This window comes from Ambystoma mexicanum, chromosome 9, assembly GCF_040938575.1.
Source record: "Ambystoma mexicanum isolate Mex_15411 chromosome 9, UKY_AmexF1_1, whole genome shotgun sequence".
In the NCBI taxonomy this organism is placed as follows: Eukaryota; Metazoa; Chordata; class Amphibia; order Caudata; family Ambystomatidae; genus Ambystoma; species Ambystoma mexicanum.
The window spans coordinates 1306047102-1306067858 of NC_090931.1; the positions used below are offsets into that span (position 1 = coordinate 1306047102).

The 20757-nt window shown below is 44.4% G+C and overlaps 1 protein-coding gene across 4 annotated transcripts in view; it reads left to right on the forward strand.

The window, feature by feature from the left end:
• MYLK (myosin light chain kinase) overlaps positions 1-20757 on the forward strand; it is a 1914870-nt gene that overhangs the window by 1358329 nt on the left and 535784 nt on the right. For all 4 annotated transcript variants that reach the window (XM_069616671.1, XM_069616673.1, XM_069616672.1 and 1 more), the window contains one exon: positions 18102-18170. In XM_069616671.1, the coding sequence (XP_069472772.1) occupies positions 18102-18170 (69 nt within the window). The remainder of the gene's footprint in view (positions 1-18101; positions 18171-20757) is intronic.

A 20757-nucleotide genomic window follows, 5' to 3' on the forward strand; every position in this document is an offset into this window, starting at 1 on the left:
CAAAACCTTATTATAATCGCAAAGAAAGTGATGCATGACGTACAGTAAACGTTCCACCTGAGGACGACGCAGAACTGAAGAGTAAATCTACACAAACATGTCTGTGCGTAGTTGGTGATCTGAAGTGTGTAGTCCAACTGGTACAGAGGGAGAGCTGCACCTTTAATTCTATCCGTAAATAGTTTTACCCCAGTGAAATGTGTTCCTAGGTGGGAAAGCATCAAACCCACCCTCAAGCACCCTCAAGTTGCACCTGTCCCCATGTGGTTGAAGGATGATGTTTTGGGGCACTGACGCATCAGCACTGCCGTGACAAGTGGTGCGAAACCTATACAGGGGGCCAAATTCTAAAATGGCAGCCCCACGGGTGGGCAGAGCAGCCCTTTGGAACAGTGCGGTAGAATGTGGGTGTGTTTGTTTTGGCGCTGTATGTGAAGCGATACAGCAGCGTACGCAAACCCATGAGCAGACAGTTGGCCAACTGACGAATGATGCGATTGGCTTCGCTTCAAAGGCGCCTCTGTCATCGGGGACCATAGGGGTATCGCCTGCTGTGCGCGCGTCGTTGAGTGGCGGTGATCGGTGCAGACTACCGACTCCTCCCTAGAGTGAGATAGTTCCAATAAAGCTTTCTGAGTGAATTCTGCTTTGTGGAATACTGCGTTTTAGCCTGCGGTGCAGTGTGGGCATCTAGGGTGAAAGTACTGGTGTCAATACTCGCCCATTAAACTTTATTATGAAATTAATTATTATTAGGGTGTTTATTGAGCACAGACCTAGCTTTGGGAAGCAACGGAGCACTTTACAATCATAGGGGGAAGAACACCGTGAAGGAAGTAGAGAAACGGTGATCGGGGAGATAAACAGGGTGGCGGGAGGGCACGCAATTTGGCAGCAAGGGATCTACAAACGTCCAGGGGAGGAAACAGTGAGGGTCAGATTACCCATTTATACGTTTTGCACTGGTAGGAGTGTGATTTTGCACCGTATGAATACCAGGGCAAGTAGCAAATACATTTTTGGTCGGGGACAAAGTTTGCCTCAGTGCTAATATGGTTCTGTATTAACCCAAGGGCAAATACTGTATTATTCCAAAGCATGTTTGCACTGGGTCAACACTTGCCTTAGCGTTGATATGGTGTAAAGTATCTGCAATCTGGCCCCTGGTGTTTTGCTTCTCCTATCAATTTGTCTTTTTAACATGGTGCCAACCGAGCTTTTTAATAAAAATGTATTATTAGTAGATCATCGTCCTGCTTTCAGAGTCAACAGTCATGTTAAGTCACAGCCTGTGGGATCTTGGGGTCAAAGGGCATGTAATGTCACACCAGCCACACTTAGGTTTTCGTGCAGTAACACTGCTATTGTTTGGTGACTTCCTTTAGGTCAATTGCGTTCAATTTCTCTGTTTCCTGGTAACCTCAAAGACCAGTGTTCTGCCCAAATACTAAGGGGATTTTTGCAATGTTCCTGCCTGGTCAGGATCATGAAACATGCCTTACTTAGGTGAACTTATATATTTTGTACATAGTCAGGACCTTTAGCAGAGCATAATAGCAGAAATTAATTTGCGGCCTCTAAAGACAGTGCCCAGAAAGTGCAAAAGTGCTGGGATTGCACTGTAGCGCGTGTTAAAGTAAGACTATCGATGCTTTGTTGCTCATGCTATTTGCTGCATAAACGCGCGTGCGAGCAAACCGTTTGCATGTTCATGTTGCAACGTTGCTACCCTGTGCCCAATCTCCACTATAGTCGTAGAGCGCCAAGGCTTGTCCAAAGAATAACACAGGTCCCCCCCACCCCACCAGGGGATAGATTACCAAAGAATTGCACTTGTGCACAGAAGCAGAGCAATTGAATTTTGCACCAATTTTACCGCATTGTTAATCGAGAATGGTGCAAAAAGTTTTAGCCTCACTTGGTATTATTTAAAATGTTTCCACCTCGGAAAATTGGAGCCAGCTGTTTTATTCGCGATGTGTGCTGCGTAACATAAAAAGAAATGTACTAGACGCGTTTTGTTGTATGCTCTGCATAGTACGAAGAACACAGCCTGATTCGTTTTTGCCCATGTGCAATATGGATTGTGCCAAAATCTGTTGGGTCCGTTTGCTTTATCAAAGCATTTGCTCGTTTCTTAGCACCAGCGCAAATCGCAGATGATCGATCTGGCCTCAGGTGGTTTCCAGACCATAGCTTCAGAGGCGTCGCCAGGATTGTCTAACAAGGCGGGCCTGAAGCTAATGTAGTTGGGCCCACCGCAGTAACATTGTGAATGCCCACACATCACTGCTGAGTGGGCAGTTACAGATTTCGGGTGGGCCTTGCCCACTCGGGCCCTACCCTGTCCATGCCTCTGCACATCTTGCGGGGAGGGAGGAGGGAATGCCAAAGGCTGGAAGATATAATGTAGGGGAATGTTTCTGAACACGTGGGTGCCTGAGGCTCGGACAGCCTGGAACCGGAAATGAGTAGAGCAGGAAGCTCAAAGTAAGTTCAAAGGTGTCTGTAAGAAAGGGGTAATTTACTTGAGGGCAGGCTTCCTATAGAATATTCTAAATTGTAGCGTATGGCAGGCTGCCTGGTGGATTCGAGAAGCCTGGATTTTGTTGCCCGATAATTCAATTCATATTCAACTTAAGCCCACATTTAGTAATACTGTGACCACCGATTGCCGAGACCAGGATCAACGGAGGCCCGCATAGCCCGCACAGTAGATGGATGTCACTAGAAATGTGGGGCGTTAGACATGGATGGGGGAAACGTTAGTCTTTCTTGAAAACAGTGGTAGGCTCGGTACCCTGTGTGAACTGCTAATGACGTCAGTTTTGTACCAGATATCGATGGCAGGCTGGACACAGTGGCCATTTGATAATATGAATATTTGCAGCGGGCTGGTTCAAAACCAGTCTTCTAGCAAGATTTGAGGTGGGCGGGCCCCATCAACAATTAATAGATTCATTGTCTTTTTGTCTCGGGAGGATAGTGGCAACGTGCTCGCCTTGGAGCAGACTACTGGTCTCCGCGCCCCTCACCTCTCCACATATATGTGCGGCAGGCTATCAATGGTACAATTCATCATTTTAACTGTTGTTTATTCTTAAGTAGCCAAGACTGACTCCAAACATGCTCTCTATTACTTGCTTGTATTGTTTATTCTTTAATGTTGTATTATTCCAATAATAAGTAAGGTGCACAATGGGGTTCTCCAATGTCTTAACTAACGCAGTCGTAAGAATCTACGCGGCTAACCCCCACCATCCCCAAATGCCTCCAATGTCCATATGAACTGATCATGTAGTCCTTTAAAAGAGAACCTGTGATTGCCACCATTTTAAAGTTATCTTTGCAACATTGGCTAGTGTGCACATGTGTTGCAATGCGGCCCTACACGATCTCGCTACTAATGCATGCGAGAGGGCTGAAGATAGGGGGGAACCCACCTTCTGAGAGTATCATCCCCTTCCAGTATGTGCTGTAAGAAATGTCACTAGTCCCCTCCCCCCGCCTTGCCCGTCTAAAGAGATGGGAATGGAGCATTTCCTTAATGTGACGCCAGGTAGCAGCGGCAAGTTACAATGTCACCATAATAACCAGGTAGTGCACAGTCCGTAGGTCAGAGAGAACCAGTACAAGCATTTCCCGTGAGCATGCCTAAACAATAGAAAAAACATGAGGTCACCATTAATAGAGCAACACCTAGCTGAACAAGGGTGAAAGGGAAGTGACCCCTGAAACCATATTGCACAAAGCGCGACACATGCAAGAAGGAGTGGAAAAAACAAAGACAAACCTGGAACTCTCAAGACCAAATGTAGGCCTTGATTATTCAGTTTCTACCTGGGTACATCCTTTTCTGTGATGAAGGTCACAGGGAACGAAACTGCGAGGTCAATTCCAGCAACGGCCAGGACCCACACCTAGAGAAGAAAGTAATCTCCTTGGTTTTACAGGTGAGTTACTAAGAGTGGATGATGGTCCACCATGAGGACCCAAAGCCAAGTAAAATCAAGATCCCCACCATGGGCTACTATATCATCAACCAGATATCCAAAAAGGCTATCCTGCAGTATCTAGTAGTGTGAGATATCTCCCGCACCCTCTAGCTCCTCGCGACACCCCAGGAGCATGAGAGCCACACAAGCCACAACATTGCCGGGCAGAGGCACAAAAGAGATCACTTGCAGGATTGTGGCCAGGCCCACAAAAGCACCACATCCTCCCTCCACATGGTCTAGATGCCGAAGGATCACCACATTCTCAATCCCTGGGTAGGCAAGATCCCACAGATTCAGCAGCGTTCTGACTGTGGACCAATGGCTCCGCAATCATAATGCCAGCAACCAATCCCAGGGAGTTATTCAACCCAAGCTTGGTGCTAAAGTGCGAAAGTGCAGGTGAGGCGCCATCCATTGTCCCACGCATCTCCTGTGCACTCCTAATCCAGTCAAAAAATACAGAGGGCACAATCTATAAAATGCTTAAGCTGTCACCCTACGTCCAAACCTTAATCCGCATCCCAATCTTCCTCCACCCACGGACCTCCACCCACCCTACTCGGCCCTGCCGCCACCTTTCTAGACTCTTCCCCTCCCCACCAGCTCCCTCCTGGACATGATCCCATCTGCTTCCACAGACGAAAGCTCCAGCAAACCCCTTCAAAAGACACCCCATTGCATTACTGGGCAAGGACCCCACTTCCCATTTAACTCCCACACTTGTCAACATAGTCTAAGTCTAACAACGCTGCAAGACCTGAGCTGCCTTCGAAGCTCTGACCCGATGGGCCCTCTTACAAAACAAGCCATCGCTCCACTTCCTGAATCCCTGAACATGAAGCTAGGGAAAGGCTCTCCCCTGGAAGTCCCTCAGACCCGTCTGGTAATCCTGCTAACTTCCTAAGAGTCCCCAACCATCTGATAAAAGGGCCTTGCTTATAAAGTCTCTCTGATCAGAAGTTTCTCAGACCACTCCTGCAATCCCGGTAAGCCTCCAAGAACAACAAATTGTAATCATTGGCTAGAGGCCAACTTTAACCCAGCCAGTATTGACTCCCTACCATGTCCATAGTTGCACTCTGCACCAGCATCAATTGAGATTTCACCCCCGTCCCACGCCACTCCACAATTAAAGTAATGCTAGGTTAGCCTATGGTTACCTCGACAGTACCCCTTCTTAGAAGAAATCCATGAATATGGAGTGTTGATGGATGCTTGCTCCACCACAATCATGATCAGGTTGACCATGATATCGAGGGACCACGCCCCCCAGAGGCACAGGGACCCACTGGCTACCCTGCTCCAATACATGCAAGTGATACTAGGGCAAAACAACTGCAGGAACAATGGTGGACCTAGAAGTAGGCCTATGAAAGTTAAAAGCAATCACCAATTCTAACAAATGATCATACAAAGCTGTCTGAACAGAGGGGGGATTCTGCTGCTCATTGCGTGGAACAGAAAGCGGGACAAATCAGAAATATTGAGACGATAGCGATTTCTGCCCAGCAGCGCACCAGCAGAGCTGCTTACCTGGCAGACCTCTTTTTGAAGTTGTCCATGGGTCAGAGGTATCTTTGATTAAAGCGTTTAAATGGTATAACACGAATCCGCAAAATCGGCAGACAGACGAGAAAGTCAGACTGGATTTCGAAAGGTTGTTATTGGGCCCACTTGTGATTACCATGGTGAGGCCATTTCAGAATCTGGTCTTAATGTGTGCATGCATTTGGGCTAATATTGAGCAAATCAGAGGCGTTGCTAGGAGGAGCCTGGGGGGGCTATAGCCCCGGGTATTTTGGTTGTAGCACTGGGTAAAAGCTCAGGGACTTGCAACCAAAAGGCTAGCTAGCCCTGGGCCCCGACATTAGCGTAGCCCCAGATCTTTTCCAGACCTAGCAACACCCCTGTAGCAGATCATACAAAGCGGGGGAGACAAATGTGTGGCTTCTGCCCCAGAGTGGCAAACACTCTCGCTCAGTGGCCCATGTGCAAGAGTCTGAAGTATACTCTCATGGAGTGGCAAAGCGCACACAGAATGCTTCTTGCGAGTTTGCAGCAGACTACAGCAAACCTTTTCCGAGGGGCTTAAGGGTCTTCGCAAGTGTGGGTGCAGGTGATGCTCCTGCCGCACTTGTACTACTCCTTAGACAACCTAGTTTCCAAATGACTGGTGAATGATGCAATGCACAAATCATGTCCAAAGAAATGTGTTGCGGATGTCAAACTCTACATGTTTTTGAAAAAGGTGCTGAATCACCTCAAGAGCTTCCACAGTCTGTGACCACACTTGAATTTGTTCTCCCTGCCAGCAGAGGTATAAGTCTGCCAATAGATGTACTGGGACATCCAGGGCATCCCATGAAACCAGTTTGCACTGTAAGGAACGCATGGTATCAAACAGTAAGACAGACATGAGTGATCATAGTTCAAGGGTGTTTATTGAACTACAATTGGGTTTGAAAAACTCCCATCTAATCCTAAATCTAAAGATGGGAGCAAGCTACAACCATCAAATAATAACGGAGTACATGTCAAGTCTGTCAAAACAGAATGGCCTATACTAATAAACCTATTGCCAGTCCTTACTTCTAAGTACAAATAGTGTGGGAAAATGTTGTGCAAAAGAAAAGTGTTAAAGAAATCTTGGTATTCAAGCAGTTGGCTTTCTGTCCCCACGTTTTCAGCACGGGACAACGTGGCACACTCGAGCTTAGCACACTCTCTGGCTTCTCAAGCATGAGGATGCAGTTCAAAACCTCAACATCAGGGCCTTCTGTGCCAAAGTCTCTTTGCCATTCAAAGTTTCTTACTTCAGAGGGTCTAATGCAACACAACAAACTAACTTCCTTTCTTCTTAGGATTTCACATATACAACTTCTCAGGTGATTTACTGTTCACCCCGGGTTCCCCTTGGCTGGGCTCAGACCCACTATAACACAAAACTTGCAATTGGCCTCCCTCTGCTGGGCTCAGACCAAATTTGCCTACTTTTCCAAACGTTCTCTACTTCATCAAAATCAAAGACTTTCGACTGTGCTCAGGATTTAGCTTGACCCGTCGCAGGACCACTTCGATTCACAATTACTCCTTCTCTTCTTCATATAACCTTTTCCTCACTTTCGCCACTTGTCAGCCCAATACCTTACAGAGACTTTCGATTGATTAAAGCACCCACGCAGTGCCGGACCACTCTGTCAAAGGGATTATATCTTGCCTTTAAAGTTCAATCACTCATCAGCAGTTCAACTTTACTTGTGTATCTTATCACACGCATTTTAACAATTGTTTGTTTCAGCGCTCGGCATACAAAGTTGCTGCTTGCAACATTGGCTTCAACACAGACCGCTCTTGTATCGGTCTCCCCAACTCACTGACTGTGTTGATTTCACTAATGCTGCTATGTTCTTGGAGCCAAGGACTGTACCACAGTGGCTACTGCTTCTCCCCACCTTCATTATTGATGCGGGATGGCCACAGGTATCTCTGACACACAATGCAAGATTCTTCAGCCCGATTTCCTGGTCTTACGCTTTAGATTCTTGAGGTTGCTCGAAAGTAACTGTTCCTTGTCGAAAAGGTCAAGGGAACTTCCCTCCTTGCGATCGATCCCTTCTGTTTTGCTGTCTTTCGCAAGCACAAAGCGAATTCCCTCATTTTTGTAGGCGATGCCCCACCGCCAATTCAATTGAAGAAATGCTACTTTGAGAATGTGTGGATGTTAACACAGAAACTGCACACTCTGTCATAGAGGGAGCAAGCAACCAACTGTGTTGTATACAATATAGAAGTAGCACCAGGAGCATTAAATGAAGTGTAACCTCATTCCAGCACAATTTCCATAATCAAGCCCAATTTTCCAAAAACGGGGTAATGTTAGGGTTGATTGACCCATCCTACACTGCACAAGCTTCACTTTCTCCAGCTGCCCCACCAAGATCATATTCAAAAAGGCATGCATGCATGCATAGTCTACAAATCAGTCTCCAACAGAACACCAATATACTTGGTGGCAAAACTCCACACCTCTGGAGGCTCTCGTGCCTCGTAGCAAAACTGTTAAAATGTTGGATTCTGATCTATCTCATGACCAGACGACCCACAAGCAGTCCTTCTGCAATGCCCCCACCAGCTGGAGCTCAGTCCCAGTAGTGAGGGAGTGCCCAAGGAATACAAATCCCTCCCTCCCTCTACTAACAGTACTGCTCTACTGTACAAAATGCTAATCCTAATGCCGACATCTTCTCATTGTGAAGTGCTCTGCTGCTTTCGTGTTTATGTAATAAGCAACAAAATAAACCTAACATACTCCCAGAATCTCAGGGAATTCTATTAAGAGTACACAGTTTCACTTGCAAACAACTTTTGCTCTCTCACGTGGCAAGCAAGTGTCACATTTGCAGACTTTTTTCAGGTTTAAAAAAATCAGTCCTGTTATTTAGGGCAATGGCGAGTCATTCTATGTACCAGGATGAAAGGGGTGGACGCCATCATGCTTGCACTGATAAGGAAAATGACGTTTTCTTCTAGTTTTTCATATACAGGCTTTGATTAGTGATTTAAGGAGGTCAGCTGACACGTTTCCACCATCAGGGTCTTTCTCAAGGTGCAGGAGTCAGCACCTATTGAGACTTGATCTCAGCTAGGCTTCTCATGTTCATATTTTTTTTGTTTAGGCTCACTACACTTTCCCCTAACCCCAGGCATTTAACCCTCAGCAAAGTGTTGTCCTGCATTTTATTTTTTTCAACTCTAGCCTTTCATATGGCCAGGACCTGTGTCAGAACACCCAAGGTGTGGTTGGCCTGAGTCCTTCCCTGCACACAGAGACTGTGCGACCATCCTCAGTCCTTGTCTGACTCTTCTTCTCTATCCCTTTACAATACTGTCACCTTTTCATCTCATCTCCACTTCCTCCCCTCCACATCCAAGTCACTCCTCATGCTTCTCCTCTCCCTTTCACCTGGGATTTTCTCCTCCTTGATATGTGCCCCCTCTCTCCAAACATTCCCTTCCACTACTTCTCACCTCCTCCTCCTGCGTTCTCTTGTCTCCAACCTTCTTCTATGGCCACCTGTGATACCCCCTCCAATTGTTTTTTTACCACGCCCCATTTCATACTTTGGGCAGCATGGGGATAGGGGCACTGATGGGGACTTGAATGCTGGCATGCAGTTAGCTCACCTGGCCTCGGACAAGATGGGCTGCTTGAAATCATTCAGTTTTACCTACACTCTGCTGGCCGATACTACTATTGCTTCTTCATGCTCTCTGTGGGTCTGGCTGGATCCCCTGATGCCTCACCCCTATTTTTCCCTGTTCATGAGCCCTCCCTTCTTCCCTCATTCTGCCTGCTAAGGTTTGATAGTCCACAAGTGATTTTGTAAGCCAACTTGTGGACCGAGTACTACTACCTTCAGCAATTTTCGTTCACTATGTTCGGGAGATTGGAATAGCACATTTCCTAGTCTCCTCTGGGTTTTGGGGCTCATAGGTTTTGATTGGGGCTTTTATGGGTTGATCTAGTGGGCCAAATAGCAGGTTGGAAACGGGAGGTAGGCTCAGGGAGATCGGCATATTAATTAATCTTTTATAACAGGCTTAATACCGGAGACCAATCTCTAATTGCAGGACCGGGATTTGAACCTGTCTTGCTCTATGAAGTCTTGTTTCCAAGACAAACTCTTTGCCCCTAAGCTATCCTTCCGACCCAGCATTGTAGAGTGAGTGAGATGTCCAGACCCCTCAGGCTCTCTTTCTGGCCCAATTTCCCAGCCACTCACTAGTAACCATCACAGATGCCAAGTTCACATTCCATTTCAAACCTGCACAATGTGCATTGACTGTTCACTGGTGCACTTTTGGCAACACTTGCTCATTTCTGCCATTGAATCCTGCCTCCATTCAGCAGCACCTTGAAGTTACCGCTCTGCTGCCGGACACATTTTGTTTACTACTTGAAGATATTTTCAAGGACATCTCACAATAAAGTGAATATGTAGTGGGCGTGAAAGATGGCCCTCAAATGGCCAGAGTCTTTTGTGCATCCGGTCACATAAGTATATAGCAGGGGTACCCATCATGCCACATTCAATATCTTTTCCAGTATAACTCCTCTGGTCCCTCACCACAGCCCATGATGACTTGGACCGATAGGAGATATAAGCCAGAACATGTGATAGAAGCCAAAGCATGTGATGAGTGACAGGATGGGTACCTCTGGATAAGCCGTACCTCCAGTGAAGACATTCACGCTATCAGTGGAGAAACTTTGCTGAAAATGTTGGGGGGGACATGTCCTCTGAAGAAAAGGTGCCCCCATTCAAATGAATGGGAACAAAATAGTGTGCCATGAAAGTTGGGGGGACAAACACCCCCGTCCCCTCCTAAAATTACGCCCATGCACTCTATCGACTGTAATTGTCAGCGCAGATGGAAATATTTTTATGTTCTGACTGAGAATCTTTCACATTTGAGATTGCCATATTGATCACAGACAGATCAGTCTTTGTTGCTATTATTTGTATTCCATTCCTCCTCCTGGAAATGGACCATGAAGTCCATACAAGTGTGTAGGGTGAGATATCAGTCTTTGAGTCTGCACTTTCAGAAAGATTCTGCTTCTATTTTGGAATTTTTCGTCCAGTTTTTGTGACGATCATGGCTAGCATGCGCACGGATATCAGGGGGGAGATGTTCGTTGTAGTCTCCGATTAGGACCAAAACATTGGTGACAATATTGGAAATGACGCTGGAAGAGTGGGTCGTTAGTTTTGATTTACAAAGTCATACCCATAGAAATTCAATTCAAATGTTCCATTCTGTAAAAATTGCAACATAGTAAAATCCCAGACAACAGAATGTATACCAGCATTGAATAAAAAGATTATATTTTGATCAAGAAAACCGTATATTAAGATTAGAAAATCAATTATAAAATGCTTTCAAAACATAAAGGAAAGGGGTAGTAATACACATTTTAAATGAAGAAATGCTGATTCCTAATCTAATAATATAAGTTTTTTGTACAACTCTGATCTAAATTAACTCCCTTTAGTACCCTGCGAGGGAAAATCTGATAGTAACAATCGATCTCATTGGCTTTCGCCCGGTCGTTACCCGTACAACAAAGACTTACCTGCTATGGTTCAGAGCGATGTGTCCCTCGAAGTTCTTTTCCTTGCTTCGCCTGTCACCATGGAAAGGGAGAAGGGACTGTGTTTATGGTGGCCATTTTCTTGGTTTTCATTTTATACTTTCCTTTTAATGGCCACCATGCAAAGGAAGAAGGCTTCACTCGGGCTTGTAAATCTTGCCCCGGGGGCATTACCTGACCGGCAATGCCCACCCCCTCCTCTGGTTCTATTGCTTTATTAGCTGCGCAGGTGGAACAGGCATCAGAAGAAAATGTGGTCAACACACAAAGTAACTGAAGGAGGAATCTGAAGGGGAGAGGAAGCGAGAGAAGGGTATGGAAAAGCCGCTCCCTGGTAGCCAGGAGGACACTGGATTTCAGCATGATCACTCGGTATGGGGGGAGAAAGGACAGGGAAAAGGTGATGGAGGAGGATGGCATATTTTCAGTGGGGGAATAAAGAGGGAGGATGGAGCATTTCAGCTTGTTAGAAAACAATTTACAAAAATATCTTAAAACCCACTAACATGAAGTAACTACTCCAAATGTAGAAAAAAGCAGACAAATCGTAGCGTGAATTGTTTAGGTTGGAATCCTAGCCTGGGGCTATATAAAGTGGGGATGACAAGAGCTGGAATCTGTAGCAGGAGTTTGAGTCGAACGCCAAGAGACCACGCAGGTCGCCACAGTGCGTTGTACATGAACCTTTAACCTAACATTACTAAATTTCATGGCCAGAAAGTGGGGCGTGTTGAACTGGTAGACAGATTATCTGGAAAAAAAGTATTCTCTTCAATGTCCCTTATGTTTATTTGACAAAGTATTAGATTTCTGATTATTGGACATCAAAGTAATGCCTTTCATCTACGACAACCACTATGTAAATGCAACCCATTTTCATGGGCTCTATAATTTAACATTTGCTACAAAAAAATCACTCCACACATGAATAAAAACATTTTTACTACAGATGATGAGGCTTAAGTGTAACAAGTGAAAATGGACTTTAGAGACTGGCGAGAACATTCTGGTGAATGTACAAAAAATAAGCAAGGACAGAAACATGTTCACGTTCTTCTAAGACATTGTGGAAGCAAGTGGCCCATGCCTAATTCGTTTATCAGAGACATTCAAACCTTTTGTTTGCAACATAATAGAAACAGAACAATTGTCTTCTTAGGCTATTGTTGTATCTATTGGGAAATTAAGCTCTGTGTGTTTTCATTGAACATGTCTTTGTAGTAAATTCACATATGCCTGCTTTGTGGCTCACGGACAAACGCATCCACTAAACGGGCATGTGTTTCACTTCATGGTCACAGGTTCGAATCACGGCAGGTCCACTCAGCCCTTAATCCTTCCGAGGCCAATAAAATGAGTACTATTTAGTTCTGTAACAAACCTCTTTTATCTGTCAATAGTGCCAAGATGTCCCTGTGGGGGGCGAACGTGCGTCCTACAAAAACACATGTGGCCAGAGTACAGAAACATTGCCCCAGATTTTGCACGACATATTAAAAAAACCTTTGCACTGTGACAAGTGTACTTTTCCACGTTATATTGGCACTAGGGCACAGTTTTGCCCTAGTGCTAGTAATGTGCAAAATTGCCCTTTGAACAAGTGCCACGTTTCTGTAATCTGTCCCCTGTTGTGCAATGCATTGTGATGCATTGTGCGCTTTAGAATTAGCTATTTGATCACCATAACCACGTTTGAAAGGTAAAATAGCTGGAATCAGAAGGGATGGCTGATGTAGCCAAGATGAAAAGAAGCTTTCAATTAAAGATAATACTGAGGACCGTTCACAAGGCCTGGTTCGTGAAAATCTCGATGTGTGATTTACACAAGAGTGAAAGAATGATCTTAATCCTCAAACCCTACAGCAGCCAGTGGAGTAACTCCGCTGAAAATGTTGGGGGTGAAGGGGGCATGACATCTAAAGGGAAGGGGACCTTGTCAAATGACGGGGACACAATGGTGTGCCTCGAAAGTTGGGGTTGGGGGGAATACCCTTCTCCCCTCCCCTAAAATTACACCCATGCTGGCAGCAGCAGAGAAACGTACATAGTAACACTGACCTAGTAGAGGGGCAGCAAAAGTATGGCCGATGAACCTGTAGAATGGGGCACTTGAGCTCTTGCAGCGTAATACCATCTCAGTGGGTTCATGCTCGTGCTGCAGGGTGTATAATCTAAAAGGCCCGGTTTCTACGCCAAGCAGTGACCACTGAAGCAGTCTCCTGTCTTAAATCTTAAGTCGATCGAATTAATGTGTCGACGTATAATAGCAAAATGGAAAGATTTTTGTTTTCTGCATGCATTTTTTTTCTCCATTTGGAGTAAGCATTTCATGTTAGTGGGTGTTGAGAATTTCTAAAAGGGGAATTTATTTTCTGCATGCATTTTTAGTTTTGGCTACTAGGTGGCAGAACTATCTAGAAGCAAGATATAGATAGGCAGAAATGGCATATGAGGAATGCCAGAAAGCTTGTAGGTGTTTGGTTATTTGCCCACCCATTGACTGCATATGGCCATTATTGCCTGCCTCCTGCCCCCACCAAAATGCCTCCTCATGGGAACTCATTGAGTTTGCTTTATTCAAGCCATACCATCAAACTGTGTGCGCGAAGGGCCAGCCAATATTTTTTCAAAGCAGTTTTCTCAGAGTTAATGACTTGTGAACACTACAATGGTGTCATAAAACGTTTCAACCAAGTCTGCCTTCACCCACTGGATATAGAAGCACCATGTGTGGCCTTTACTGAAGTTCTGTTGTACACAAGCATTGGCAAAGTAAACCGTTTTGGCTTGTGTATACATATTAGGCAAGTGTCTTTCCCATGCATATACAAAAGCCCAAACTGTTGGCATTGCCAATGCTTGTTTTCAACTTGGTGTAAGCATTTCATGTTACTGGATCTTAAGAATATTTTGTCAAAGGCAGGTACCCTCTTTGCAGGGTGTGAAAGCCATTTGCACCCCGGTGTTCATCTGGGGTGCAAATGGCCTTCAAATCTTTGGATCAGGAGATCTGCACTACCTGCCCAGCCGATCCCCTGGTGAAAAATGAAAAAAGAAAAAAAGATGCCACACAAGTATCCACTGCCTTTTCAGGTTGCCCTTCTTTCTGGTGCAGTAGCTCAGTGATTGCACTACCCCAGTTGCTCCCGAGATTAATTATTGTGGTTGCTGCTGAGCTCTCTGACTCTCTGCAAGTCACATATTCTCACCCAAGTGACATAGTTCGGCTGTGTTCGGTTACCACCTGCAGATGTGTCTGTTAAGCCTACAGGTCAATGTCCGGCTCCATAATGGCAGCTCAGCGTGTTGAAGCACATGCAGAACCCAGTAGCTACAGAATAGCATATTGGGGTGGGTCACTAGCTGCAGACACAGAGCACAGATTAAAATCATAGTAAATTAGTGCATGGAGTTGGATGCCTGCTGCAAAGGTGTAAGAGTAACCAGCAAATCAGCAAGCTCCAATCCAAGTGATGTAGCTCATTATCTTAATGTACATGCTGTAGAGATCAATGTGTAGAATGGACGTCATAGGTTTTAAACCACACGTGAAAAATGAATTTTTCATTCTCTGATGAGCATTGAGGACACCCGTTATGAAAACCCCATAACTGTTTGTTACATAAATGAGGACCGTAGAGTTGTTCTGTTGTGTGATATTTGAAGTAGCAAAATACAATTAATGTGTCCTAGATTGAAACCTGTGATCTGCAGAATACGGCGGCTTTTTGCAGACCAGTTCCTTGCAATTGGTTAATTCACAAGCCTGCAAATCACGCTCTGTTTCCTGTAGCTGCCTCGAGACAGGAAATGCGGTGACCTTTTGCCCTATTCCTCAAACTCTCAAGAATGCTTCAACTTTCACCCAATTTTTTTCAATGACCTTGCGGAAAGCTACGAAAGACCTTCGCTCTGAACTTGCGTGCGGTTCCGAGTTGGCATCAATCCCATTGTCTTGGACTCCTCGAGGCGCCAGGCCGTTTGGACGAGCCGTTCCCTGTCTTACATTGTATCTCGGAACTGGTCTGTTGTGGCCTCGAAGGTTCCCTTCCTGCGCAGTTGCAATATTGTGTGGATGGAGCCAATGCTGTGCCCCTTATGAAACTGTAGCAAATATGGAGATGCCTGGACTGGGACATCTCTGGAGATGCCTGGACTGGAGAATCTCGTGGGGTGCCTGAACTGGGCCATCACTGGGGATATCTGGACTGGGGCATCTCTAGAGATGCTCACACTGAAATGTGAGTCGCAAAGATTTGATCCGGGGCATTCCCAGATTTTATCCAGTTTTAGGCAATCAATCACAAGCTTTATTTTGCATAATTCCAAACGTATCCTTGCAAACATAGTCATGTAAGTAGGGAAGTCCATGTTTACATAAAAATGTGTTAATATCCTTAAAATCAGCTTGTGCAGCATCGCATCGCATCACATTTAAAACCAACACTGCCCCCAAATATCTGGCTAACAAATTTGCAAAACATCAGTCGAACCGACCCACCCGGTCAACCCATTCACACATCGTCGCCATTCCAAAATTAAAACGGGAAAAGGCACGAGGTCGAAGCCTACGGGCTGTGGCTGCCAGACAATGTAATGCCCTCTCTCTGCCCATTCAAACAGACCCATCATACCTATCCTTTCACAAAAAAATGAACAAATCTGGCTTCTCGCGCGAGACCTATAAACCACCTGGCACTCTACCTAGGCATACCACCCAATTCATGTCCTCCATGTCTGTGTCTACACATTCTCGACTATACTGTACTGCACTTAGGCATGCCATGCTGCCATTACTGTAATTATTGTAATGGTAGTTTCATGCCTCTACTACAACTAGCGCCCATATACCCTCGGGTTTGGCGCACTTTACAGATGTCAAATATAAATAAATCTTTAAAATGGTGTTGTCTTTGATCATCAAAATAAAAATAGATTTAATGAATGAGTAAATAACCTTGCGTAATAAAATGCCCCTTAAGGTGAGTCGAATCTACGCAGTGCCCACAGTCTTTTCTATATAGATCTTCAGTTCCTTTTCTCTTAGGAATAATGCTTTCCTAAGGGAGTTTGATTTGATCAAGCCCAAAATCATCTTCATCTGATGCCCAAAGTAGACATGTGAAAGCTGATTGACAATTACTCAAATTTCGCTTTCTCAAAACTGGAAATAGCAAAGATATTCGCAGTCTCATCCATTCGACTAGAAAGGACTTTCTGGTGTGCCTGGAAAAAAAAGGACACACCCTCTGGTCGGAATCGTCGTTGTCACCGAACTACTTAGGACGGCAAGCATTTAGAGGCAGAGAGTTAAAGCAAAGGCCAGTGATGTATAATGGGATATGAATATTCCCTCGCAGGTTATTCTATCAAGGGAGCATTCGTAGGGGTGTGAGTTTGTGGGGGGTGTCGCCCCACATCCATTTTCCCTAAAACATCCTATTAAAAAAAAAACAACGGTTTTCATAATCTCCCTCAATGAAATGAAACTGATGAAATCACATAGAACCATGTACAATCTATCAAATAATAAGGGACTTGAAGTCGGGTACCAGAGCGAGACAGGTGATCTAGCATTGGGTAGCAGACTAGCCAACTCTACGGTTTCTCTCTCTGTGTTGAACATACTTGCAAGCTTACTGAGAATTGGTTGTCATGAGCCGATCCACTCTATTGTCACATACTGGCAGGCCAAGGATCTGGGCATATCTAGCAATTGGTGGACAAATCTTAGCCCCTTTTCCGAGTTGAGCGTTTTCACTATTAGAAGTTTCGATAAATTAGCTTTGGAATTGCACATTATCCTCCTATATAAAGTGACTGCTGCAAGATTGATTTGTTTTCCATGCAGCAGAGACCTAGCTCCTTTTGCACAGCAAGTGTTGGTGCTGACTTGGGTACAAAGAGCAGCCATTTACAAAAGGGGCTCTGAGCTGTCTGCACATCAGTTCTTTGATGTCCCCAGACCCTCATGCCATACAGTGCTACTGATCTTGCCTTGGCTTCCCCGACTCCGAGCACCCCCCCCCTCAGAGGCTTTGCTTTATGCTTGGCTGCAAAAGAGACATTCCTCCTATAGCTTTCTGCATTTTTATATGTTGCATCTCTGCATGTCATGTATTGGTCAATTTAGGCATTGTGAATCTGGTAGTAGGCGCAGGCTTACGGGCATCTTATTTGCTCCAGCACCAATCTTTGTGAATCAGTTGCAAAGTTTACATATGTTAAAGCCCCACCAATAAAGCCATGCATTGTCCCTTTATTTAAAGGGCTGCACAAGGGTGTGCTCTATTAGTTTGGTACTGCATTGCACCTACAGCACAAATCAAACCCAGACCACTCACAGGGTTTTTCAAACGGATGATAGCGCAGGGGCAACGTGCTGGTCATGCAGAGCAACAGAGGTTTGAATCCTGTATCCGCGTAATCAAGTATTAAGCGCGTTATTAAGAAAAAATGACTTAAATAAGTCATATAACTCGGTATGCACGCAATCTCTTTAAAGTATTCTTTGTATACTTTTTACAAATCACAACAGATAACTCACTCTATAAACTTGCAGCGTTTGCTTATCGCATATTGTATGTATGGTCAACATAATTGTCAAAATGCATTATCAGTCACTAAAATTCTCCTTTGTTTCTTCCCTGTGTTGTAGCAAGAACCCAACATGTTTCTATCTTTTCTCTGATTTCTGGGTATTCTTTAGGGGAACATCTTTTTAGGGGCTATTGCCTTACGTAGAGTTGTTTGACATTGGACAGCAATATGGGGATCTTGTCAAGTGTTTTGGGTTTGCTTTGTGCCAATACTATGTATGATTCCAAGTCTAATTTAATCTGTGCTCCTCCATTTTGTCTCACCATGTTACACGTAACATTATGGAATACACATCAGTAATTTTGACCTTCTTATTCATGCAATGCTTCTTTTCCTTTACGTTTTAGATTCCAAAGCTACCCAGATGAAGTCGAAAGCTCCCAGGAGTTCGCTGTCTCCCCTGCCAGCCACACAGAGTAAGCCGCTGTGATTTATGTGCTTCCGTTGTGCTAAAGTAGGAGCCGGCTGGCATGTTGTAGTACTTTTCCCACTGAGTGAATCTTAAAATGGAAGCCTCCCCTGGCTGCATGTGTGTGCTCCGTTTCCTTAGCCTCTGGATAGGTCATGTGAAAAGGGTACACATCCTGTCCTGTGGCTGATGGGGCATTAGACATTAACCAGGACCTTCCTAGAATCTCTGTTCCCATCAGTAAGTTGAACGTTTTAGGATTCGAACATGGCCAAAGAAATGACAAAACCCAATGAGCAGCCATATTGTCGTCTTTCTGTTAGCTGTATTTGTATGGTGTAACCTTCCCACTTTTTATTTATACCGTTGTTGTATTGTATGGTTCGTTGGTATTTGTCCTTACCATGTACGATACTGTATGCATGAAGCCATGTGTTGATGTTGAGGACATGAATTCCTGTTGAATTAATAAAGTTGAATATTTTTTTGTTTCATTTTGCGAATAATGTCCAAAATGTTTATGAAAAAAGAGAAAACGTAAATATCAGTTAGCCCACATTTGAACCTGTGAAGCTACCACACTGTGGTATTACAAAAACAATATGCAGATCAAACGGAGGGCAACACACTTATTTAACAATTCCCTTGGGTGCATTAAATTGGTAATTTTGTAGCCTAGTTAGCTGATTTTATAAAGTGCCTATTTCTAAACCTACTTGTATTGCTTAAGTGGGGAAAGCGGAGCAAAGGTTACATTCAGTTGCCATAATAACATTACAGCATTATACATTAACATCTCTTTAACCCGATGTAGAGGCCACCTGTTGTCTTCACTACTTGCTTATGCCTGCAGAAGATCTTCTTCTGAACACCCTTCTGCATTATTGTTATAGAAATGAGGTTAATGGACAGGGGCTCTCTTGGCCCTCAGAGCCTCATTCTAAAGATGCTCCGTGTGCCCCTCTTTTTTCAAGGGACCCATGAAAAGCCTGGGAAATAGACCCGTTTTTGTAGCGCGGCAGTACTGCCCCTTTAAGATGGACATCCTTTGGGATTACCCATCTGTTTCCGTGGGACCTCCCTTGGAGATGTGTGCAAACCCTCACCTACCTTCTGCACGAGCATGCACTGGGAGAGACACTCCGGCCGGATACGCTGTCGAGTAAACTATCCAGCATGAGATCTTTGCAAGAAGAAGTGAGGTGGTCTTCTAGTGCCCGTACTATATGGGGCAGTGATTGCACTTTCTTGTAAACCGATTACTCTAACTCTCAAGGCAGAATGGAAGGATACAACCTATAGAATAAGACCTATGAAGCATACACTCAAAACACTGTCCCATTCCCCAATGTGGATATAACCTAAGGAATGCTTGTTTAGGATACGTGGCAGATGTTCCATAGAAGGCCCTTTCACATGCTACTGCCTTACTAGACTTTAACCCAGTGTATCTGACTGATGCTGGTCCAGCTCCAAGAGGCAGGTATCCTGGTAAAAGGGGCCTGCTAGATGAAAGACTACTGGAACACTCCCACCCAGAAACCAAAATCATAACTTCCTTCCCAAACATTAAAAACCTACCCAAGGCAGGTGGCTGGAAAGATGCCCAGAAACCTTCCTGCCGGGAATTCCAGGTTCAGCACATATTTGCAAAGCTTATATTTCAAGGAAAAAAGGGTTTGAATTCGATAGAAATGTGCTTTCACTGTCTGCTTGCCAATCGCTGCTTCTCTGACCGCTTCCTCTGTGATGTCACTTGTGAAGTAATGAGTGTCAAATGTTCTTTTTTGATTGAGCTGGTATTATTTCAAGGCAAGATAATACTCTGCATTGAAATGTCAACGCTTTCTATGTTTATAAGCATTCTTTGCTCACGGCTCAATCAGTTGCTTTTAGCATTGCCTTCCTAGCACTCCATGTACCCATCTACTACAGATTGTACTTTACATGTATTTCATTAGGTCTTATCTTTCATTTGTTTTTTCATTGCTACCCGTTGTATTCTTTTTGTCTAAAAACACTCCTCTTCGCTATCGCTCTTGATGATGACTTAATTTACGTGCTGTAGGGGGCTGTGCATGCAGAAATATAACTGTTTTATATCAAGAATAAAATTATGTAAATAAAAGTCAAACTTTGGAAACAAGTTTTTACATTGTGGAGCAAATTACTTTTGTTCAAAACTTTGCATGCTTATTTAAAAAATAATTGTGCTTGAGCCCTTTGAAACAGAGAACTCCCCCACCCCTACACCTTGTGTATACCGCCCTGCTTCCCACCTGCTACCATTTCATTCACCATTAAGTGCCCCAACTTTCAAGTTAAACCTTTGGAAAACAAAGTCTACTTTCACATTGCAAGTGCAAAAGTATGTTTTTGTCACCAAACAGTTTAAGGGATTTCTTGTTAAGGGGTTTGCGTTTTTAGTGCAAACCTCCTCTGTTAACTTCATAATGCTTAAAAATGTCAAACACAATAACTGGCTTGATATCTGTGCCGGATGATGGGTGCTGGGTATTTTGGATTTTCAATGACCTCATTGGTCGTCAGTTAGGCTTTCTTGTGACTTTTATCATACTTGTCAATCGATTGAC